Source organism: Bactrocera oleae, chromosome 4, assembly GCF_042242935.1.
Source record: "Bactrocera oleae isolate idBacOlea1 chromosome 4, idBacOlea1, whole genome shotgun sequence".
Classification (NCBI taxonomy): Eukaryota; Metazoa; Arthropoda; class Insecta; order Diptera; family Tephritidae; genus Bactrocera; species Bactrocera oleae.
In genome coordinates, this window is record NC_091538.1 from 32,126,487 (window position 1) to 32,150,377 (window position 23,891).

Below are 23,891 nucleotides of genomic sequence, written 5' to 3' on the forward strand. Positions count from 1 at the left end.
GTACTAAATATGTGGACCCCAGTGCCTATAGTTGAAATTCTACCGAAAATATCAGCCAATCCACAAAGAAATCTCAAACGAGTATACCATTTGACTTTGCGAGAGTATAAATGTTCGGTTACATCCGTACTTGGCCCTTCCTTACTTGTTTTCAAATGTTGCTTTAATTACATTGATTTCTTTATTTAACAACATAAATGAGTTTACAATTCCGGCCTTGGCTCATTGGATTGAATAATCCAAATTAGTTAATTCGTCTTCCAAAAATTTTAATTTTCTTTCCATATTGTTTTCTAATTCTAATTTAAGGCTATCGCTCGATTTCATTTCGTTTAGTATTACATTTGAAATGTATGTTAAGTTATTTATTCTTTCTAATTTAGATTTATTAATTATTTCTTGGTGATTATTATTGATTAAAATATTATTTATTTTATCTCCTCTCGTCTTCGTTATCTGGGGTTCCAGCCAGCCATTTCCAGGCTGTCCCAATTGAATTTATAGCTCTTTTTACCTTTCTTGGTTTAAGTAAGGATAATATGGATTGGATAGATTCTTCTTTTTGGGATAGGAAAGGGTAATTACTGGTTTTCCTAGTAACATCATTTGCTATTATGGAATGTATTTTGTTGAGTGCAAATTCGTTTTGTTCGATGTCTATCGTGTGTATTAGTCTACATGTTCCGGTCTAAACCGTTGCGGTCCCCATATCTATATCATTATGTGGCAATTGGTATAATCCAAAATTGGATTTTCTGCATTGCACAAGGCAAGCAAGATCCTGCAGAAGGAAATGAAATTCATTTTTTAATATGGCCTTTGTGAACCATACTGCTTGTGTTATGACTGTATTGTGTTTGTTTTTTATAACTATTTCATTTTTATATCGGGGGTGTTAGATTGTTTCCTAATCTTTTGTTTACTTTTACGTATATAACATCGTCACTATTGCATGATTTAAAATCTATTCTATTTCTGTTGTGGAGTTCTATGTCTTTTTCTTGTTTATTCTTGAGGTTCTGAATATTCTCTTCTTTTTCTAGTTCTATTTGATTGGGTCCTACTGTTCTTTCAAATAATACTTATACTGGTTTACGTTTAAATGGGGAATAATGGTATTTAAATAAAGATCTGTTCAAAAGGTCTTCGAAATCAGAATGGCTGTTTTCTGCTCTTGTACATCGTAATATTTCAGAGAATGTTGAGTGGAATCATTCTATTTGACCATTTATTGAACCTTTGTATGGTGGGGTTTTAAAAATTTATATACCGTATTGATTTTCTAACATGAAAGTTATTGGAGCTGAGCTTAAGGATTTTTCATTATCTACTACAATTTTTTCTGGAATTCCAAATATTGTCAAAAGATCTCTCAAAAGGGTTTTTATGTCTTCGGATGCTCTGGAAGGTACAATTTTCGCTTGAGCGTATTTTGAAAATTTATCTATTGCGGTTAACACTATTTTATTACTCGTAAAGTAAAGATCCATGTGAACGATATGATCTGGATAACTGGGAATGGGCATTGCTTTTAGAATTGGTTTTATGGGTGTCTTTCGTATTTACTTTCTTGGTAAATTTTACATTGTTTAGCGATTATTTTTATTGTAATAGACTTTCTTCTGTAAAATCTGGTTCGACTACTGTATGTCTATGATAGGAAGGAAAAATTATTTGGAATTGATATGATGAAGTTTCTAATAAGGAAATGAAAATTTGGTTCTTAAAAGCGTTAATTGGTGCGTCGGTGTAAGGTATTAATGTCTGTGTGGAACTTTCATCGCTATGATGTGTTGCTGTCATAGAGTTTATTTGTTGTGATGGCCTAGATAATGCATCTGCTACCACACAAGTTTGTATTTAGTTTCGTAGTTATATTCTTCTAGTATTGATTTCCATCTCTTTAATTAACTATTGGTATTCCTATTGCTAAGTGCATTAGTCAAAGGTTGATGGTCTGTGAAGATTTTTTTACTGCTTGGACCATAAAGATAACTTTTAAAGGTTTTTAAAGCCCATACGATGACTAAGAGTTCTTTTTCGTTTGTAACATAGTTTTCTTATGTCTTTGTCAATGTCCTTGAGATAAATGTTATCGGTTTATTGTCTTGTTCAAGTACTGCTCCTATTGCGTAATCTGAAGCGTCTGTAGTTAAATGAAATTCTTTTTCGAAGTCAGTCAGCGGAAATTAAAGACGCGCTTATGCTACAAAGCAAAGTGCGTTCGTTCATAACTCTGCACTGCGCTCTTTTTTCTGTGCGCCTGGTCAACCAAATTTGGTTTACATATGGAATTCCTACCTACCTCGTCAAATAAAAGAGTTTTCCATACAAGCATATCATTCCGATTGTTCAGTTTGTATGGCAGCTATATGCTATAGTCATCCGATCTGAATAATTTCTTCGGATATTACATTGTTGTCAAAAATAATAATCCAAGCCGAATTTGGTGAAGATACCTCGTCAAGTGAAAGAGTTTTCCCTACAAACACTTGATTCCGATTGTTCAGTTTGTATAGCAGCTACATATATGCTATAGTGGTCTGATATCGGCCGTTCCGCCAAATGAGCAGCTTCTTTGTGGAAAAAGGACAGGTGCAAAATTTTAGATCGATAGCTTAAAAACTGAGGGACTAGTTTGTATATATACCGACAGACGAACAGACAGACGGCTAAATCAACTCAGCTCATCATGCTGATCATTTATGTATATATTTTATAGGGTCTCCGACGTTTCCTTCTGGGTGTTACAAACTGCGTGGCAAACTTAATATACCCTGTTCAGGGTATAATGAATTTGAATGTCTTCAGCAAAATTTAAATTTTACAATTGATCCTACCATTCCCCTCGCATTTTTATGTTGCCCACAAGCTGCTTTCTCACTACGATGCAAAAAATCAGAAACTGATGAATTTATCTGATGTTCCCTTCAGAAAGGAGAATTGGCAACATTACCTATTAGCGAGTTGTAATATTATTTTTATTTAGTTTTTTAATATTATGCACTATATATGACATTATATTATAAAATTTATATAAAATTGCCATTCATATGAAATCTTTAACTACTTCTATATATTCTAAGCACAGTCCATATAGTACTTTTATATGTTTACTTATTATCATTATTTCATGGTTTTTCGATTTAGCCCATTTTATCTAAATACGACGGTATGAAAATACACCCCAATCGGTAGTCGTAGTATTTCAAAAGAGCATAAGTCAACTTTCAATAGCAAACCACTGCAAAAAGGAAAACGAGACAACATAGCCGACCGACATTGTCGATTCAAAGTAATTTTGTCAACTCCGGGACGATGCTCGGCGTCAATATGTATGCGAGCTCTTAGGTATGTATGTATATTTGTCGGCAAAGTTGTCATTTTGTTTTTTTCAACGTTTTGTCACATCTCAATTTTTTGCTCCGCCCCTTCTCCGCTCGAACTCGCCGTTACTTCCATTGCGTGCCATCATGTGCCACCATGGACAGAGGAATTTAAACGGAGGGTTTTATCATATTATTATATTGATTAATTTGTAATAAGAAATACTGATATCTTAGGGCTTATTTACGTAATATTATTATATTTGAGTAAAAATATAAATACACAAAAACCCATACTTATTTAATTTTTTGTTTTTAAATAAATTCGATTTTAAAAAATGTATCTGAAATAATTGTGCGGCAGTGCGCCCTGACCCTTACTTGCCTGCGATCGTTCAGCTTGCTTCTCACACAAAGAAAAAAGTTTAGACAAAAGTCATTAATTGTGCGGGCGAGAAGTAGCAAGCATCAGCGCCCAAACATATGAACATATTTTCTTAAAATATATTTTAATTATCTCAGGAAGAAAAATATACTATGAAATGGTGCAGGCGCAGTGCTGTAAGTGACGGTGTTAAGTCGAAAAATCAGAATTTGCTCTGAGGGAGAGAACCCACACAATTTGCTGAGAGTTTCTGACTTCTTTGTTTATAATTACTTGGCGGTACATTTAGTAATGTCTGCCGTAAAGCGTACTTATCTAAGCGAAAATGAAGAAGAGTTGAGTGCAATTATTATTGGATGGTTGGACCTACCATTAAAAGTTGATTTAATGAAATTTAAGAAGAAATACGTTTCGTTACATCAAATACAACTCGTAATTTTGTTATGCTTACAGGCCTCAAAACGCACTGATGCTGAATAAAATAGTGTGGCTCACTCGGGATTTTATTATTTGTTGTGCTCAAGTGACCCAGTGCTTCATACCTATTAACGAAGTTCAGATACATGTTACGAAGTTCTGGTTCTTTTAATGTTCTCCTTTCCAGAGCCTGAAACCGCCGAACAGCCTTTTGGCACATTTCGACTTGAATCCTTCTAGATGGCAATACTTAAGTTGTATTAACGAAAACTTTTCTCACTTTTCTCACTCTTTTTGCTCTGTTGTGAATTTGGTGCCACTTGTTTCTGAAGGAAGTTCATCCAGAGCTCAAATTTTTGAACTACTAAATCTATTGACGTGAAATCTTCTTTAGTTTAGCATAATGTGCTATTTACTTCGGGAGAAGGACTTAAAGTGCTTACATATTTACCAGACACAATCCACCCCAAAAAAGTTTTTTGTAGGCCACTTTTAATTTGGCCAACAGCTAACAGATCGAAAAATATTTCTACACCCAATAATATATCAATCTTTTGGGATTCTTGGAGTTCTAGATCCGCAAATTCAATATTGTGTGGAATTTTCCAACAATTAACATTGATGTTATGGTCTGGATGATTACCCGAAATACATAATCCAGAATTCCGCCGAAAATTCATAATTATTTACCCAAAACTTAATAAAGCGCGCTTAATTTTGCCCCGTCTTTCGTATTGAAAGCTCCAATTCTTATTATCGTTCTTGCGTCGAATCTGCAGTTTCTGGGCCAATTCCTCCTTCATAAAGTTTACTTGAGATCCTGAGTCCAGCAAGACTCTTGCGGGCAGGTATTCTCCAGAGCGGATCATCACAAGAATAACTGCTGTTGCCAACCTTACCCGATCAGTCACACTTGTTGTGAGAATTGCATGTATAGTTGTTGTTGGTTGCAGATGAGGTGCAGTATTGTATGGTGAGATCGATGCACACACGACACCGCACTTGAATACCGTATGTCCCTTACGAAAATAATTCATTCATAAGGACACCGATTTGACAAACTCAAATTTCAAACTCAAAGAGAGGCAGTAGGTTAAATAGTGGTCCTTTGACTTTCACTACTGACGCGCTGACCCGGCTCCTTTGTATTTGCAGCAACTAAAGCTGACTTCTTTCTATCTATATGGGACTGCTTAATATGATTCGCGCTGGCTGCTGCTATGAATTTCGGCTTCGAGTACGATGCTCCCTCCGCTGATATGTGGTAATCCAGCTGGATCGGGTGGCAGAGTCAAACTTTGTCATGATTATATTTATGATTATCGTATTTGTGATACCTTTCTCATCACCCATCGGTAGCAATGAGTCATATATAGCCGATACTTTATCGATTATAGCGGGCAATGAAGGTGCTGATGGCTTTGTGGTAATTGGCCGTTAAAAAAGTTTGGAAGTTATATTGAAACTTGCCAACACCTAAGGGTAATTTTCAACTGACATTTGAAACGTTTTTACTGTTCCCAGAGTCTCTCCAGATAGACAATTAATCAAATGGTGAAATTTTCAAACACTTAAACAAATTAATAAAATTATTAAATTCCGAATATTCTCCCTTGAATTTCATTTTTAAAAGCTCTTGCAAATCATTAATTATTCACTATGTGAATTTAATATGTCGATCCGATATTTTAATTCAATTAAATCTATAGCCATAGTTTCTCGAGAAGACCAGTTTCTCGTTTTTTCTCAAAATGCTTCTCTTTCGCTACCGTTCTTTGACGCTTTAATGACTTTAAGTCGGGTTACTTGGAGAAAGGTTGCTGATTGTTTTGTTTTGCCTTGTTAAATTTTGCTTTAATTATATCAAAACTCCCGAAAAGACGATACAAGTTGGCAACAGAACTAGAGTTAGATTTAGAATAGTATGAGGTTTGCATCGCGACCTAGGGTCTATTGTGCCCTCTCCTCCCACATGTATTCCCAAAGTCCCAGCACCCTGACACAGAAACCTGCTGGGTGCTATTGAGGTAATGTGATCCCGGTCCATATAAATTAAACCAAGGGCCTTGACCCTGTGTCTACAAATCGCTGTGTAATTTAGAACCAGGTATTCTGGTGTTTCCGGCTTCATGTCACAGAACCGGAAGGTTCCACAAGAAGCTATGCACATGTTGGATAGGTAGGTGAACCGAAAGATAACATATGCAAGAGAACAATAGAAAGTTTTTTGAAAGCGAAAAAAAATGTTTTGTTTTGAAAATTAATAATTTTTGAGTAAACGAGAAAATTTGCGAAAAACCGACCACATTGTATAAATTGTATTGACTCTGTGTTTTTTATAAAAAAGTCGCTATCGCTATCTCAAATCCTTTGATCCAACTTTCACGTCAATATGTATATAGGTGTCCTATTATTATATTATGTAAGTAAACAAATACAAATGTGTGTGAAAAGGGAAAGCTAAAGCTGAGCACCCTCTCAGCCCCTTATTTAGTGTTGTTATAATTATTTACTTTTGTGTTTTCGTATACCCTGAACAGGGTATATTAAGTTTGCCAGGAAGTTTGTAACACCCAGAAGGAAACGGTGGAGACCATATAAAAAATATATAATATATAAATGATCACCGTGACGAACTGAGTTGATTTAGCCATGTCCGTCTGTCCGTCCGTCCGTCCGTCTGTATATACGCGAACTAGTCCCTCAGTTTTTGAGATATTGATCTGAAATTTTGAACAAGTCTTTTCCTTACCAAGAAGCTGCTCATTTGTCGGAACAGCCGATATCGGACCACTATAGCATATAGCTGCCATACAAACCGAACAATCGGAATCAAGTGTTTGCATGGAAAACTCTTTCATTTGACGAGGTATCTTCATGAAATTTGGCGTGTATTATTATTTAAAGCATTAATCCTATCTCCGAAGAAATTGTATAGATCGGATGATTATAGCATATAGCTGCCATATTAACTGAACGATCGGAGTAAAGTGCTTGCATGTAAATTTTTTTTTTGACGAGGTATCTTCAGGAAATTAGGCACGAGTTATTGCTTAAGGCAACAAATTATTTTCCACAGAAATTGGTCAGATCAGATCACTATATCATATAGCTGCCATACAAATTGAACGTTCGGAATCAAGCACTACAAATATTTCACAATAATTCGCACTCGTTACCTGTTGTGAATGTGTAGGTGTTTTGCCTGCGTTCACTTCCCTAGTGCAGAGGATGCAACGGCAGCTCATTCCCACGAAGGAACCTTGATTTCGTCGACGTAGCAGCAGTGATGTACGTGGCTGTTGACGCATCAGCGATGGTGTTGGCAGCAGTGATGGCGTTACCAGCATGCCATGGTGTTAGCAGCTGAGATATTGATGCTGCAGCATTTTTTCTATACAATGGCAAAGTTTTTAACCTGGCTTTTAAACGGGTGTTCGATAAATACTTTTGTACCGGCAATTCACTTTCACCGGTATTTTAAGCAAGTGTCACTAAAAACGGTTTTGTCAAAGAAATTTTAAACAGTAATTTTGTCGTATTTAAGTTCTCTATGGTACTGTTTGAATGAGTATAAACTCCCCCTGCCAAGTACACGGTTTCACCCGGGAAAATAATGACACTCCCTAGTATAACCCACCACAATACACCACACGGGACAACACAATACACCATTACATCGCGCCTATACACCACCTCAACAAACAAAAAGAATGGTCTCCGCAGCAGATACGACACATTCGATTAGAAAATGCTACGTAAATATCTTTAGATAATTGATGAGACATTGGACAGCAGCGGTCCTGCGATTATTTTTTTTCGACATCGCCACGTCAACCCTTTTCGTGCAACACCGATCCAGTTCGCGACTTCCTTTGATCCCAATCGCCATCCATATAAATACATATTTATAAGTACATTGTAACCATCAACAATAAAATCAAAATTCGATAAAATCGTATTGGGATTCAAATAAAAAATATATTGGGTACAAGTGTAAACAGGCACTTTTATTTGTACATAGTTTTCTCCGCATTAATGATTTCAAATACTCATGTGCCTTTATTTGTGCCTTATTATCGCTTATTGTCAAATTTACGTATGTCTATGTATATTTTTACATGTGTATATACATTACAGCGGGTTGATTTACAGGATGTCAAAAAAATGGAAAATCGCGTATGCGGAAAATATTTGGTGGTTCATTCTATACAACTTTGCTTAAGAAAATATGGGTCTAAAACCGGTTTCGAGCCAGCGGTTTTCTTGGTGAAGTTCAATTTTTCGGAATTATAAAAAATGTTTCGTCAGTTTTCGAGATACCTGAATGAACTTTAATTCATGGTTCCATTTTAAGATTCTATTGATCATTTGTCGGAATCGGCCAGGTCGGACAACTATATCAGATATCTCCCATACAATGTATTATACAGTTATTTTATTCTCCGGTTGCCTGCCTTTTATTAAAAAGCTAAGAGCTCAGTGAAAATAAAGAAAATCGGACAACATACAATATTTTTAATCCGTAAAAGATAAACTTCGCTTTAAAACCATAGACATTTGATTAAATGCACTTACATTTATGTTATTATTATAAAATCGTTTAATCGTTCATTAAGTTTTTATTTGCAATAGCACTTACCACTAATTAAGAAATATATTTAAAATGGTTTTTAATTAATTTACTCAAATTTTTTCCTCAAAATAATTTATTTTGGAAAAGAACCTAAAAATGCTTAGATATTTGATTCAATTCATATGACTTTTTGTAAAGAATAAGAGTAGAAATGTATTTTTCTGGTGAATAGTCTATAGTTTAATAATCAATTACACTTCCTTTGGATGTTATAGGTTTGCAAATGCATTGTATCTACTAGTTTACTAAGGACATCAATCGGGCCAGTCCAATAAGTTGATTTCTTTGCCTTGAAAGCACTCTTTTTCTTCCTTCGACACATGTATCGGGGCATTGTTTTGCTGAAAACGGTACTCTGTTTCATTGTTTTCTATGTATGCAATCATCATCCAGCAAATCTGTTAATTTTTGTAGTAATGAAGGACATCCGCAGCTTATAATTGTACGTAAATGCACCGCATACAATTACAGAGCCCCCTCCAAAGTTGCGCTTCATTCTTTCGCCATGTTTTTTGCCGGTATTCTGCCAAGAGAAGCTCTAACCATCAGGACCTTCAAGGTTAAATTTCTTCTCGTCCGAAAATATGACGTATTCCCACTCCTTCTTCCAGTGCATATACTTTTGAGCAAACGCCAACCTTTTCTCTTTGTGCATATTCGACAAGCTTGGGCGCCCAACCGTTTTCTTCCATTTTATGCCTTCGGTTTTTCTTAAAAGACGCGCAAGGTGACGTTTGGTCACTGAAAGACACGCTATTTCTTTAATTTGCGGCTTGGGTCTCTTACCATAAATTTCACAATTTTTAAATGAATTTCATACAACTGTCCCAGATCTTCCAATTTTGAGTGCAAATTGCCGATTCGACAAGTGTTGTTCATTAAAAAAGTGATTTTTTCAATTTTTAAAGCGAACTTTATCTTTTAAGGATTATAAATGTAGTATGTTATAGTTGTCAGATTATCTTTATTTGCACTATCCTTGTTAAGTATATGTTAGAAACAGTTCACCAAATTTAGGGAGGCAACCGCAAATTAAAATAACTGAATAATTCATTGTATGGGATGTGATATAGTTGTCCGATCTGGCGGATTTCGACAACTGATCAATGGAATCAAAAAGTGCGCCTATGAATTAAATTTTATTTGGATATCTCACAATTGAGGAAGAAATTTGTATAATTCTGAAAAATTGATAATGGGTCTTACACCCATATTCTCTTAGTCAAAGTTGTTCAGAATAATCTGTATTATTTTCCCACATACGCGATATTTTAGAAAAAAAATTTACCTGCTCTGATGTACATACATACTTGTATGCATGTACGATTAATGGGCTCTTTGTTATACTCTTGGATCATATTGCTACAGAGTAGAATGGTTTTGTTTAACTACCACCTAACCACCTAACTGTTTTTTGTATTACTCAAAACTAATGGAGTTGGATATAGGGATATGTATATATTACTGGTCAGGATGAAGAAACGAGTTGAAATCCGGATGACTGTCTGTCCTTCCATTCGTCTGTGCAAGCTGTAACTTGGGTAAAAATTGCGATTTCATGATAAAGCTTGGTATACATATTTCTTGGCACCGTAAGAAGATGGGTGTAATCAGATCACTGCCACGCCAACAAAATGCCATTAATCGAAAATCAGTAAATAACAATAACTAAGTTATACAATAAGATACCAAGACTGTACAACGAATCGCATTAGAGAAGGCATCTGCAGTTTAAAAAATGTTATTTAAGTGGGCGTGACCTCGCCTTCTAATAGGTTTAATGTGCAGTGCATATCTCCTTAACCATTTTAAGTATAAGAACGAAATTCCCTGTGTATTTAAACCGTTCAGGTTGGTCAAAATGTGTGATATTTTAATGAAACTAGATTTGGTAGCTTAAACAAGAAGATACCAAATTTGATTGTCATTTATTCACGATTTCATTGAATAATGGATGTTTAATTCGTTAGCAACATTTTTTTAATTTAATATAATGTTTTGCCAGCACCTGAAGAAATTTTCCTTGCTTTGGTTCATGCAAGTTGTAAGAGTATAAAATGTTCGGTTACACCCGAACTTAGCCCTCCGTACTCGTTTTCTCGTAGTTTTGTTACCGCACTTATTTCGTTAATTTATATGCATTGTTCAAATATCTTTGAAAAATCTCCATTTCGAAAAGAAAAATTGAACACCTCCGAAAAGTTATGGATGATCTCAGCAATAAAAGAATAATAAACAGTGATCACAGCAAACTTTTGGAAATTGTATTTCTTCAAATGCACAATTTTCACACAAAGTACCTAAAAGGAATTTTTTTTTGAAGTAGAGACTTCATACTTTGCGGAATATTTCCAGGCTTGAAAATTAAAAAAAAAAGATTACAAGAAGAATAGCCCAAAATTACTTATCGTTCTATTCAAATGTTTTGTTGGAACAATACATTATAGAAAAACAACCCGAAATTTATTACCGCTTTGATTTGAAATCAACAAAAATTTAAAAAAGTACCAATTTTCTATCTAACTTCTATTTATCTATCTTTTGAAACTGAGGAAAACCCAACTGAATTGGTTGAAACAACAGAAGTAAATGAAGAAAAAGAGAACACGAATGAAGATGCACCAGAGTATCTTGAAGTAGAAACACAAAAAGAAAATTTTACTACTACTTTAAAAGACGCAAATGAAATGGAATCAATACAGCCTCACATTTTGAAGCGCTTGAAAATGAGGACGAAGTAGAAGTAATCGAAAACATTTTGAAAGACGGAGATGAAGCAAAAGAAAAAGAAGATTATGTAGATGATGGCGAACAACTAACAAGTACGGATCGAAGAGCGTCTGCATATTTTATCATAGAGTCCAGTGTTGTACTCCCATTCCTCTGATGAAGAACCAAATGAAGATGTGGAAGGTGATTCTGGTACCCCAAAACAAAAGGAAAAGTTCTCGAGTTAGTGCTAATGGTAGACAAGGCAGACTCAAATCAACGGCCGCGGCAACACCGGACTCAAAAGTCAAGCACAAGAAACGTATGGGACGTCCACCAACAAAACGCCACGAATAAAGAAATGTAAAATCAAGGTAACACCACCGTTCGATGAGAAAGAAGAATAGCCGACAGAACATATAAATAAATGTATGCATTGATAAAATAGAGTTTCTAAAAATATATTTATTGTGTTGTACAATTTAAAAAAAAGTTAAGTTATGTTAGATAAGTTAGAATTAAAATGTGTATAAAGACGAGTTAAACTAAAATAAAATTAGAATGAAAATATTATCTGCTCAATGAAGATTTTTATTTTTCTCCCACCAGCGCTAAGAGTCTAAAGATTCTTCATTGAGTTTATACATGCATACAGACGTGTCCGAAATAAAAAGCACAACTAAAGTGAACATGAATAAATTTTTGTAAAAGTTTTTTATTAAAAGTTTTTTCGACAAACAGCTGTGTAAGGTTATAGTTTTTAAAAAAATCCAAAAGTTAGTTATTATATGTACGTTAATTTTTTTATAACGTTTTTTGTTGCTTTGAGCCCGAAACAACCTGTTCGAAAAAATAAGAACACAATATAAATAGTTATACGAAAATTTATTTAATGTGAGAACTGCATTTGCCTTTAGTATTAAGTTGTTCCTACACGATTTTTAATTATTTTGGTACTTCGAGAGCACATAGAATCTTCAAAAACACGGCATCTAGAGAGGAGTATACCATAAATGCCAAGGAGTTTTTGTCACTTTTCCATAATTCTTGCAAATATTATATTTTGGCTTGTCGGCCCTTACACCCTTTCTCATATTCATCCAGGGGTGTCCGATTGGATTAAGGTGCGACAACCATGCCGACCAGTCCATATTTTTACTACGACCGGTGAGCATTGGTATATACCATATGAATATAACATATAATATATCAGCTAAAAGTAATTTTTCGCACTTCACGTCACTTATGCCCTTATTTTTGTTTTATGTTTTAATTATTTGATATATTTATCCATGTATTTTGTATTTTTTTTTTAGTTAATTATCACTGCTTATGTACATATGTTGCTTTTTCTTACTTTTTTAACTTCCACAGCACTCTTTTATAATTTTGTATATGTGTATTATTTAGTTATTTTTGAACACTTTTTTGTTATTTCTTTAAATCACTTCATACGTACTTTTATATTTAATCACTTTTTTCTTCATATGTACGGTATCTAATATGTAAGTAATCATAATGAAATTCAGAAAGGATCTCTCTCTACAATAGTGCATCCTCTTATTCTCCTCAGAGCAATAGGGAAAGCCCTAGTCCCTATATACCTAATATACGAATCTTCTAACATCCTTTATACCTTATATAATGGTCTCTATAATAGTGTATCCTATATACCTAATATACCTAATATAAGAATCTTCTGACATCCTTTATATCTTATATATTTGTCTCTTAACAAAATTCTGAGAGTCTCTATATTTGGTAAAGACACCAAATATACCAAACTGGATAAAATCGGGTCAAAAATTATAGACGTATAATTATTATAAGGTAGAGGTTAGTTGATTTATATCTGAACAAGCTCCGAACGTAGAATGCAAATGGAAATTGCATCTTAGTGATGTATGTATTTTGTTCTTTAAATTTTCATTTAAAACTTAGGTCGAACAAGAAAATAAGGGCTAAGTTCGGGTGCAACCGAACTATTTGTAATTTTCCAACTTTCAAGAATCAATGCCGGAGAAATACCATCAGGTACTCGGAAGACTTTTAATTAAAAAATGTAGCGAAATAAATCAAATTTCATTATTCGACGAACTCGTAAATGGATTGCAACCAAATTTGGTGTTTTAATAAGTTATATTATAGGTCATAGGCTCACTTAGTTTTATTGCTATATTTTACTTCGTGTCTGCTAAACTTAAATTAAAATCATCTACAAATGAGATAGATAGATAATTGGTATGAGGTTTGCACCGCGACCTAGGGTCTATTGTGCCCTAAAATCATCTACAAATGAGTCGTAAACTCAACCGGTTTGGATCAAGGTATGCACCAATTTCATTCTTATTTACCGCTAAACCACATAATTTTTAAGAAAACTTGTCCATTTAGTTCTATTACAATATCACACATTTTGACCAACCAACCAAATAACTGTCTCATTGACCAATATATTCGGCATAAGGTTTGTTTGAAATGGAATATCAATTTGTATTATGTAGTATATGAGAGTTGGAATAATTCGTAAATTCACATACTTTCGGCATTAAACTATAGTATAACAAATATGATAATTTCAATTAATTTTGCTAAGATATTTTAGATATTAGTCGATACGGTATAAAGCCAACCTAAAGTTTGAAAATCGTATATTAGGTATATGGGAGATACTACCCCTAGTACTGACCCGAATTTATCTATTTTTGGCATTACTGCGTGTTATCAACATAAAGAGATGCTTCCTAAGTTTCTTCATACTATCCTCAATGTATGGTATATGGAGTAAAGTCAACCTAATGTTTGAAAATCCTGATATTATTGTAATTAAATTAAGACAAGGACAAGTTTCCAAACGATTTTATTCATTTTAGACACAAAAGTGCACTGAAAAATACGGTCACTGACTTATATTGAGATAACACACAAATTGGCGGTATAATTTCAGCCGGAAATTCGAAACTCTTTATAGTGAGTGACATAGACTGTAAGAATAATGTCACTTTCTGAATTTGGTTCAAATTGGTCAAGTATGTCCTGAGATATTTTATAAACCTAAAGGTGGGCGGTGCAACACTGATCGTCCAATTTTGACTATTAGGGTGTAAAATGTATTGTCTTGGACGTATTTAATAATTGATTTATCACGGTTTTAGTAGTTTTTAACAAAACCGTGTGTTGGTGCTGTCGAAAGGTTTTGTCCTGTGTAAATTTGGATGATACATCTTGAATGAAATAAATTTGCAGCTTAGTTATAGCAATATATAAGTTTTCGGCTAATGGCGTTTTGTGAGATTGCCGGTATTCTGATTCGGATCATCTATAGTGCCAAAGAATAGGTGTACAAAGTCTCATCAAGTTTTTTTAATTTTTACTTAAGTTACAGCTTGCACGGACGGTATTAGAACAGCAGAGAGCAGAGCGTGCATCACCGGATAACATAATACTGCAAAAGACCTGACCACGAAAGTTCTAATGGAACTGATAAAGCCGGACGGCTGCGAAGAAGCGAAACGAGGGAAATAAACAGAGTGTAAGTACAATGAGATGCAAAAGCCAATAAGCTAAGCTTACCTTGTGAAGATATATTGAACGGTAGTCCCGCAAGGTAGATACGAAGCTGACGAAGTTCAAGGGTTTAGTACGAAGACCATAGAGTATCTACAGTCTACATTACAACCGTGGGTCAGTCTGGGCAGAGAACACAAAATTTTTCCAGTTGCTTCTATCCTTTGCGAGGTGTCGACAGTTTATCATCCCAAATGCAGAGGGCCCTTGCTTCTGTTGTCCACCCATGGGGCTTGAGTCGAAATAGCTTTTCGTTGGAGCATCATCTTCCATTGGAACGACATAACCTAACAACGCTTTTGTTGGATTTTTATGCGCTTAACTTCAATGTCGCTGTAGAGCTTATACAGTTCATGGTTCCAACTTTTTCGATATTCATCGCTCACACGGACGTCTCCAAAGATCTTGCGTAGAAGAGTTCTTTCGAATGCTTAATTGGTTTCTCATCTCGGTTCGTCAACGACCATGTTTCTGCGCCGTATGAGAGACTTAGAGACTTTTCAACTGCCTACCGATCTCAAAGTAGCACCTGTTGGCAAATGTTATTCTGAGTTAGATGTCCAGGCTTAGATTATTGGTGGAATTAATGTTGGTTCCGAGATATAACACATCGTCTTCTTACCTGCCAATAAGCCTTCTACCCTGCCTTTCCAAAATAAAGTATCCCCCGCTTAATTGACCCCTGATTAATTGATTTTCTAGCTTATTTCAATCACCTGATCGGTCAAAATTATTGCATACAAAATTTACATTTCCGGTTAATTAGTTTCTTCGCATAATTGGTCAGATATATGCTTATTGGAAACCTTACCTTTTATTTCCTCCGGTTAACTGCATAAAAAACTTTCTTTAAAAAAATAATCTGACATTGCCGCACATATGTATATACATATTTCGCATCATATGTGATAAGCAGCGGTTGACATCTTTGCAAAGCAATTAAAAACATATGTTTATTGGTGAATATATTTTGAAGGGTGCTGATGTTGAGGATCACGAAAGGAGAATGGTCCTCCATTGCCTAAGTCCATAATAGAAATTGTTTTTGTTCCTTAAGTTTATTTTTTTTTTATAAGAATGATCTCTTAGTATTTAAGTGCATTGCCTTGTTTTTGGTCCTTATATTTTTTCAGTTTAAAGTTAAAAATATTATTTAAAAATTTTTACTAAAAACTAGATAAATACTTAAAGTGGTACTTAACAAAATTAAAAAAAAGGCATTCGAGTACAAATACAGCAATATTTCTTGATGTACCTTAGGCATTCAATAAAGTGTGGCACAACGGCCTTTTATATAAAATAAAATAATTACTTTCTTTTAAATATTGGAGTCTTATTTAATGATAATTTCATATCTGATGAACGACCGATAAGGTGCTGGACACAACTCTATATATCTTATATACAGCAGATATTCCAACAGGTAATAATGCATTGACACCCACTTTTGCGGATGACAAAGCCCTAGTATGCCGTGATAAATGTCCGATAAAAGCGTCAAGGGTACTAGAGGAGCGGTAAGCTTTGATCGAAGAATCGCTGGCCAACTGACGAATAAATATAAATGAATTTACATTTTCACTATGACCAAAATGTGTCAGCCACTTAAAATGAATAACATCTTAGTACCACAAACAATTGCGATATCTTGGCATACACTTAGACAGAAGGCTGACGCTTTTAAATAAAAATTCTAAACTTGGGGTTCCTGCAGAATGTCAGAAATAAGGTTTAAAACTGTACGGGTACATTTTCATACGAAATCGCACAGACGGTGCATAGTGGAACCGAAGCCGAGCGTAAAGCTGATCAATGCGAGAAAATGGTTAAAAAAAATCCCCATCGCATTAACATTGCGCATATCATTCAGTTGAATTTTCATTGATTGATTACGCGTAATTTCGAAAATGATATTAGCATTAATGAGTGAACTTTTTCACGCCCTGTTCTATGGGATCAAAAAAAAATTAAAACATTTAGCACAGAGCTGGAAGCGAAATATTCGTCATCTGAGGAATCCATGTCTTGTACTGGGTGACTCGCGAACAGAAACAAACCGTAATAATCTTTTCTGTGTGAGTAATCGACTTACTTTTTTCATTTGGCAAATTATTATATAAATTTTTTGAAAATTAATGTTTGGGATACCGAACAGAGGGTTTGGATAGTCACGCTTAATTTATCCCGGTTAATTGGTTTCTCCGCATAATTGGTCTAAAAATGTGTTTTATTGAAAAAAATATACCTTTAATTCCCCCAGATAATTGCACAACCAATTTTCGTTAAAGAAACGGGAATCCTGTAATTGAACGAATTGTTCAGTTAAACATGTATCGGTTAATTGAACCAAAAATATGCAATTTTTGAAGTGCAATTATCCAGGGAATACTGTACATAACTCAATCTATCTCGATTAGTTTTAGGTGCTACATACAACCGTTTGATGAACAAACCCATAATACTATGTATAAACCTGTTGCGAAAGAATTCGATGTACATTATTCGACTAGTACGGGAATTTATTACAATCATATTTGGTATTTTATTAATTTATATTAGAAGTTCATATCCGAGATATTGGTATTTAAATTAACCTAGATAACTCAAATGACATTTGTACATGTGATATAAACTCTGCCTGTTTATGAAAACACTGAACATCACAAATATCGACGAATGTAAACAGTTTAAGGTCAGCTAGAAATTCGAAAATCGTTATACATCGTATATGTATATTTAGGCTAGAGGAATTATTTACCCTATTTTATCCATTTTTGGCAGTAAAACATACCATTGCTAGGAAAAGTTGATCTCTATGTTTCATTAAGATACCTCACATATTGACCTATATATAGAGTATAAAGTCAATATGAAACTGATATTTTAAATTTTTGGCAACACGACATGCTATTTCCAGATAAGCGATGGTCTTTGACTTTCATTAAAGAATCGCACAGGTTGACCGATATTTTCGGTAAAAAGTCAGCCTTAGGCACTGAGGTCCTCATATTCGGTATTTGGAAACTTGAGTTATCGTCCGATTTCGATTATTTATTTATGGTCTTTAGATCGCATACCTAATTACATTTTATATGCAAAATTTTATTTCGATAACATCATTGGCTTTCGAGTTAGGTACTACTGTGAAGTGAAGGAATCAAATGAAATTTAAAATTGTTATATATGGAAACTAGGCGTGGTTGTAGCCCCATTTCGCCCATTTTTGCAACATTACATAAGAAAGTGATACAATGTACAATATTTGGTTGCGATCGGTTAAGTAGTTTTGGATATGTAGGATTTGACCCAACGATGGACAGTGCCCATCCATTGATCAATTTTGACATCGACTCACGAATTCAACTCGTCTTGCCATCTTGATCATTTATACATAAATAATTCTATATCTATTTGGATTAATTTCAGGTGTTACAAACAACCGTTAGGTGCACAAAACTATAATACTCTGTAACAACATGTTTCGAGAATACAAAAACCGATTTCCTATTCATTGTTAAACGTACTGTAGTGGCCGTATGTATACTGCTTTCAGATTGGGGCTTGCATGGAGTCTGATCAGCGACTGCTGAACGATGTGTTGTGAAAGTAGAGAAGCTAGCTTGGCTTGCGAGCTCAGGGCATGGGCAAGGATGCACTATATATTATATTATTCATATCCTAGTGGCATGAGAGAATTTATAACTAATGAAATCCAAAGCTTACTCATACAGGGTGACTCACGAATCGTGTTACAAAAACAAACCGTATCTTTGTTTTACTGAATGATTTACTTTTATTTTTTTTTATTGTATAGCAAATTTTTTTTATTTTATATAATTAATTATTTTTAAAAATTTTGTACACTTATTGCTTGACATAACCCAATAAAAAGAAGTCTGGTGCAGTCAGGTCAGGTGATCTTGGGGACCAGCGGAAAGTGAAGTTATTTGATAATAATTTGCTTTCAAATCTTCGTTGGAGCTCCGCAATAACCAGTCTGGCTACGTGTGCAGTTGCTCCATCTAGCTTAAACCAAACGCTATTGACAGCTATATGTGTTCGTCGCAGTTCTAGGTAAAAAATGCGCACCACACAGTGACTCATTCTGGGAGAAGATCCGTCTCGGATTCAATCCATGTACGGCAATTTTGCTTATTTACACTTCCGTTTAGAACAAAATGGGCCTCATCAGACATAAACAGGCAATTTATCAAGTTATTGTTTTCCTCGGGCATTTCAATAATTTTGTGGCAAAATTCCAGGCAAATCTAGAGGGTCTAACCAGCGTGTTGCGCCGATAAGTCGAAACTCTTATATTTGACTAAATTGACTATGCAAGACCCGCAAATGTTTTTTTAACACGAGCATACGAATTTCCATGGTCATCTGAATTCCCTTTGGATGGAAATGACGAACTGCAACGCTTGGTACCGCTGCACTATACAAACCCTCCTTTCGGTAAACCGAGCATTCGTATTCAAAAAACTTAAATAACAACCTGCAAAAAAAAAACTAAAATTGGTCTTCACAGAAAAAAGTTATTACGGTTTGTTTTTGTAGCACGATTCGCGAGCCACCCTGTAGATGGCATAATAAGGCCATCAGGTTCCCCAACGATTAATGTTACCAGTTTCGAAAAATACCCCAAATAAACAAAATTATTTCTGAATTAGGGAATAATAAATACTTTTCCATATTGGCTTTAAAAAGCGGCATCCACCAAATTTCTCAGAAAAAGTCAGACATTGAGAAAATAGCCTTTTCTGTCAATAATGGTCCCCGTTAGGCCGGAAAAACTCGCATTCTATATATCGAAGGATATTAGATAATTTTCTTAGGAATTGCATACGTTAAATATGTTATCTTCATTGATGTCGTAATAGCTTTCGGCGAATATGAAGAAATACAGCTCCCGAATATTAGGAGGGGGATGGGTGCATTTAGAAAAATGTATCCATAAAAAGCGGATAATTTTTGATAGCATAGCCCCTTTCCCACTCGTTTTTGAAAGATTAGTTAGTTAGTTAATCCTCATTTGGGCCCCACAATCCTTTTACAGGTGTAAAGGGATCTAACTGCTTTCTCTGAATGAGGAAAGACATCCAATATACATTGCTTTATGACACTATATCGATAGGAAAGGAATCTATCACTACTCCACTGTCCCTTGTATACTCTGTTGTGTGGTTTTTAGAGCTGGCTGGGAAGTGAGTATCCCTTAGTAGGTCTAAAGATTCTTCACTGGATATCGTCCAGCTGAGATCTGACTTTAAATGGTACCCAATGTTATGCACTAACTGTGCTATAATTGTTCTAAGACGACACGTTTCTGCCATATTCTCGATATCATTCCAAAAAAATTTCTACGAGTTTCTTTTTGCTTTTCTTATCTCTTTTAGGTATGACTTTAAAAGGCTGTAATAGCTATTTCAATCCTCCTCTTCTTGGGATAGTTTAGGTATATCAAATTTATTTCTTCAATTCTTCTGTAATTTTTTAAGTCGAAGCCACCTCTAATGTTTGTCGGCGAGACTCCGTGAACCATTTAACGACGACGTCTAGGTCCTCTTTGTTCCTAAGTTGTAATGGTGTCATTATATCAAAACTTTTTTTTTGCTTTTGTATGTCAGGTCAGTTATTTTTTCCATGATTTCTGAAGTTGCTGGCTCTGTCTACACTTTCCTCAATTATATGTATCGGTGATCCGAAAAGACGTGTAATACTTCTTGTCGGTTTCTCGTGATACAAATTGGTATACTACTTCCGTTACATAACAGAAGCTTAGCAGCTAGTAAATAAGAAAAGAGACGCTCACCTCTTGGATTGATGTATGTGCTGTCCTATATCGTGAGGTGTGCGTTTGAGTCATATCCAAGTATTATCATGCACTTGGATATCTCGCTGTCCCTTACCAGCTTTTTTTTACCAGCTGCGATAGTAATTGCTGCTCATCGTATGTATGTTGCTGCCAAGCTGCCATATGCTTGACATCGACCAGTATTTACTTGTGCTCGTCTCCCAGCTCTCTGCTGTGGTGTTCTGGTTGCAATAGTAATATAACATAAAAACGTTAAGGTTTTTCTTAGCCATTATTCATGCCCAAACCTTAATTTCGCCATTAGCCAACTACTTTTTTAAATGAGATTTGAAGCTTTTTACAGCTGACTCCCGTAAAACATCCCTAATTAATGACTTGAGAAGGATACCTTTTTACAATTTAAAGTGAGGCTAAAAATATTTCATTAATACAATAATAATTTCAATATTTACATCGAGGTATATGAGCCACATGAAATGGCCCACGTATTTAAATTTAAGTACAAATAAAAGTAAAACAAATCATAAAATTATTAGAAATTAGTACCGTCTTTGATTTATAACTGATTTTAGCCTATTCGGAAAGACTCCACCAATTTTTTTGTGTAGTCGGGAGATATTTTTTCCCACTCCTCCATTAGGGCAGTCTTAAGATTATTTATATTTGTTATTCCGCACTTCCGGATTTCAATTTCCAATTTATGCGACAAGTTCTCAATTATGTTTAAGTTGGGAGATTGGGGAGGTGTTTTTAAGACTTTAGGGCAGTTATACAATAACCATTCTCTCACGATATGGGCCAAAAGCTTCGGATCGTTTTCTTGATACAAATTAAATTTACTCTCTATACCTAGATTATTTGCACTTTATTTTAGACTTTGTCGCAAACTATGTAAATATTGATGATTTTTCCATGTATATCAGCTTTGTGAAGAGCTCTTCTAATGGTTGTTGCACAGCATTTTGTATTAAATTATTTTCCTAACATATCTCGAAGATTTGAAGCACTTAGGCGTGCTTTTAGTTTTACTTTTTGGAGAATCCAATGCTCTTTACGTTCATTCAGCACTTTCTTACCACAATGTTTTGGTTTGTTTTCGATTAGATTTTCTTGGTTATAGTGTCTCATAGTCTTTTTAGTAACTAGGTCATTTTGAGTGGCGCGTCATTTTATAGTGTGTTGATATTTTTTTGTAAATATTGCAAATATCGCCATCTTCTTTAGTATTTTTTGATTTTTTATATTGCTTACTAATTAAGGCTTTGAGGAAAATAATAGCAACTCAAAATAAATAATAAAGGCTTAGTGTTGTAATATGATTTGAAAACTTTTCAAAGGTGGCTCATTTTGAGTTTCAATCACTGTATAATGATGCAAGTTTTGATTTTTCGGGCATAATTATTAAATGGCGTTCTTTATATTAGGTCAAGTAAAAAGTTCGTCCGGTTTTTATCTAAGAGATGGCGTGATTGTCCATAGTACTAGTGTTACACATCGTGTCATATTATACGGCGCTGAAAACGTGTTTATTCGCGCTAAAAGTGCGTATTTGATTTGTTCGATTGATTGACTCAGTACGTTGTGAGCGCTCATCAAAGATGGACACCAGCAAAGAGAAGATTCGCTATATTTTACAATTTTTCTTCGATCAAGGCGAAAAAGCAGCCAAAGCGGCTGAAAAAATTAATTTAGTTTATGAGCCCGATACTGTAAACGAACGTGTAGCACAAAAGTGGTTTGCTAAGTTCCGTTCCGGTAATTTCGATGTCAAAGATGCACCACGCGTCGGGAGGCCTGTCGTCGAAAATTGCGATAAAATCATGGAAATAGTGGAAACAAACCGTCACGTGAGCTTTTATTTAATTGCTGGGGAAATAAAGATAAGCCAGAAAACCGTTTGGAACCATTTGCATAACCTTGGATTCAAAAAGAAGCTCGATGTTTGGGTGTCACACGAACTAACGCAAAAAACATGATGGACCGAATTGCCATCTGCAAATCGCTGCAGAATCGCAACAAAATCGACCCGTTTCTGAAGCGGATTGTGACTGGCGATGAAAAATGGGTCACTTATGACAACATCGAGCGCAAAAGGTCGTGGTCAAAGCTCGGGGAAGCGGCCCAGATGGTGGCCAAGACCGGATTGACGGCCTGGAAGGTTTTGCTGTGTGTTTGGTGGGATTGGTAAGGAATCATCTAAGATCATCAGAAGAGGCCATCTTTTATCAACAGAGACCGAATTGTATTCCATCAGGACAACGCCAGGCCACACACGTCTTTGGTGACTCGCCAGATGCTCCAGGAGCTCGGATGGGAGGTTTTAATGCACCCACCTTATAGTCCGGACCTGGCACCAAGTGGTTACCATCTTTTCCTGTCCATGGCGAACGCGCTTAATGGTGAGAAGTTAGCCTCAAGAGAGGCCTGTGAAAATTGGCTCTACGAGTTTTTTGGCAATAGGGACGCAGTCTTCTACGAGAGGGGTATAATGATGTTGGCATCTCGTTGGCAACAAGTTTACGAACAAAGCGGCGCATATTTGACTTAAATCGGACAAATGTACACAAAGTTATCATCTTTTGAAAAATCAATAAAAAACTGAACGAACTTCTTACTTTACCTAATATATATAATATAAGTCGAGCTTGTAAGTCTCGGGGGAACAATGTAATTTTTTTACTATATTTGGGTGATTTGCAGTAATCTCTTTTAAAGGAAACCCTGTCGTTTTTAAGGGCTGTTATACTTGTAGCCTGTGGTAAAGACTAGTATGCTTGTGGAAGGTTGACTTCTAGACAGGATATCGATTACATACGTTTGTGTTTTTAACACCACCTTGGCAGATGAAATTCTGGCTAGATGTTTTCTGCCAATGCATGAAGTGTTCGAATGGCTAAGTATGGAGAAAAGTTCACGCCGAAGGTCACTGTTTTTAATTTATAGTGAACTGTTAGGGATTTTCGGAAAATAATTCGTTGAAAATCCTGATCGTTTTTCTGTACGACTATGTGTATTGCATACATATTTGAATAT

The 23,891-nt window shown here is 35.1% G+C and overlaps 1 protein-coding gene across 5 annotated transcripts in view; it reads left to right on the top strand.

Moving 5' to 3' along the window:
- The window catches only part of LOC106625350 (oxysterol-binding protein-related protein 1), a 342,202-nt gene that overhangs the window by 258,471 nt on the left and 59,840 nt on the right, over positions 1 to 23,891 (top strand). Inside the window, exon 9 of one of the 5 annotated variants that reach the window (XM_070109230.1) lies at positions 11,317 to 12,046. The exons of the other annotated variants lie outside the window; for them this stretch is intronic. Within the exon in view, the coding sequence (XP_069965331.1) occupies positions 11,317 to 11,505 (189 nt within the window). The 3' untranslated portion in view covers positions 11,506 to 12,046. Of the gene's footprint in view, positions 1 to 11,316; positions 12,047 to 23,891 lie in introns of those variants that run through there. 5 annotated transcript variants of the gene reach the window in all.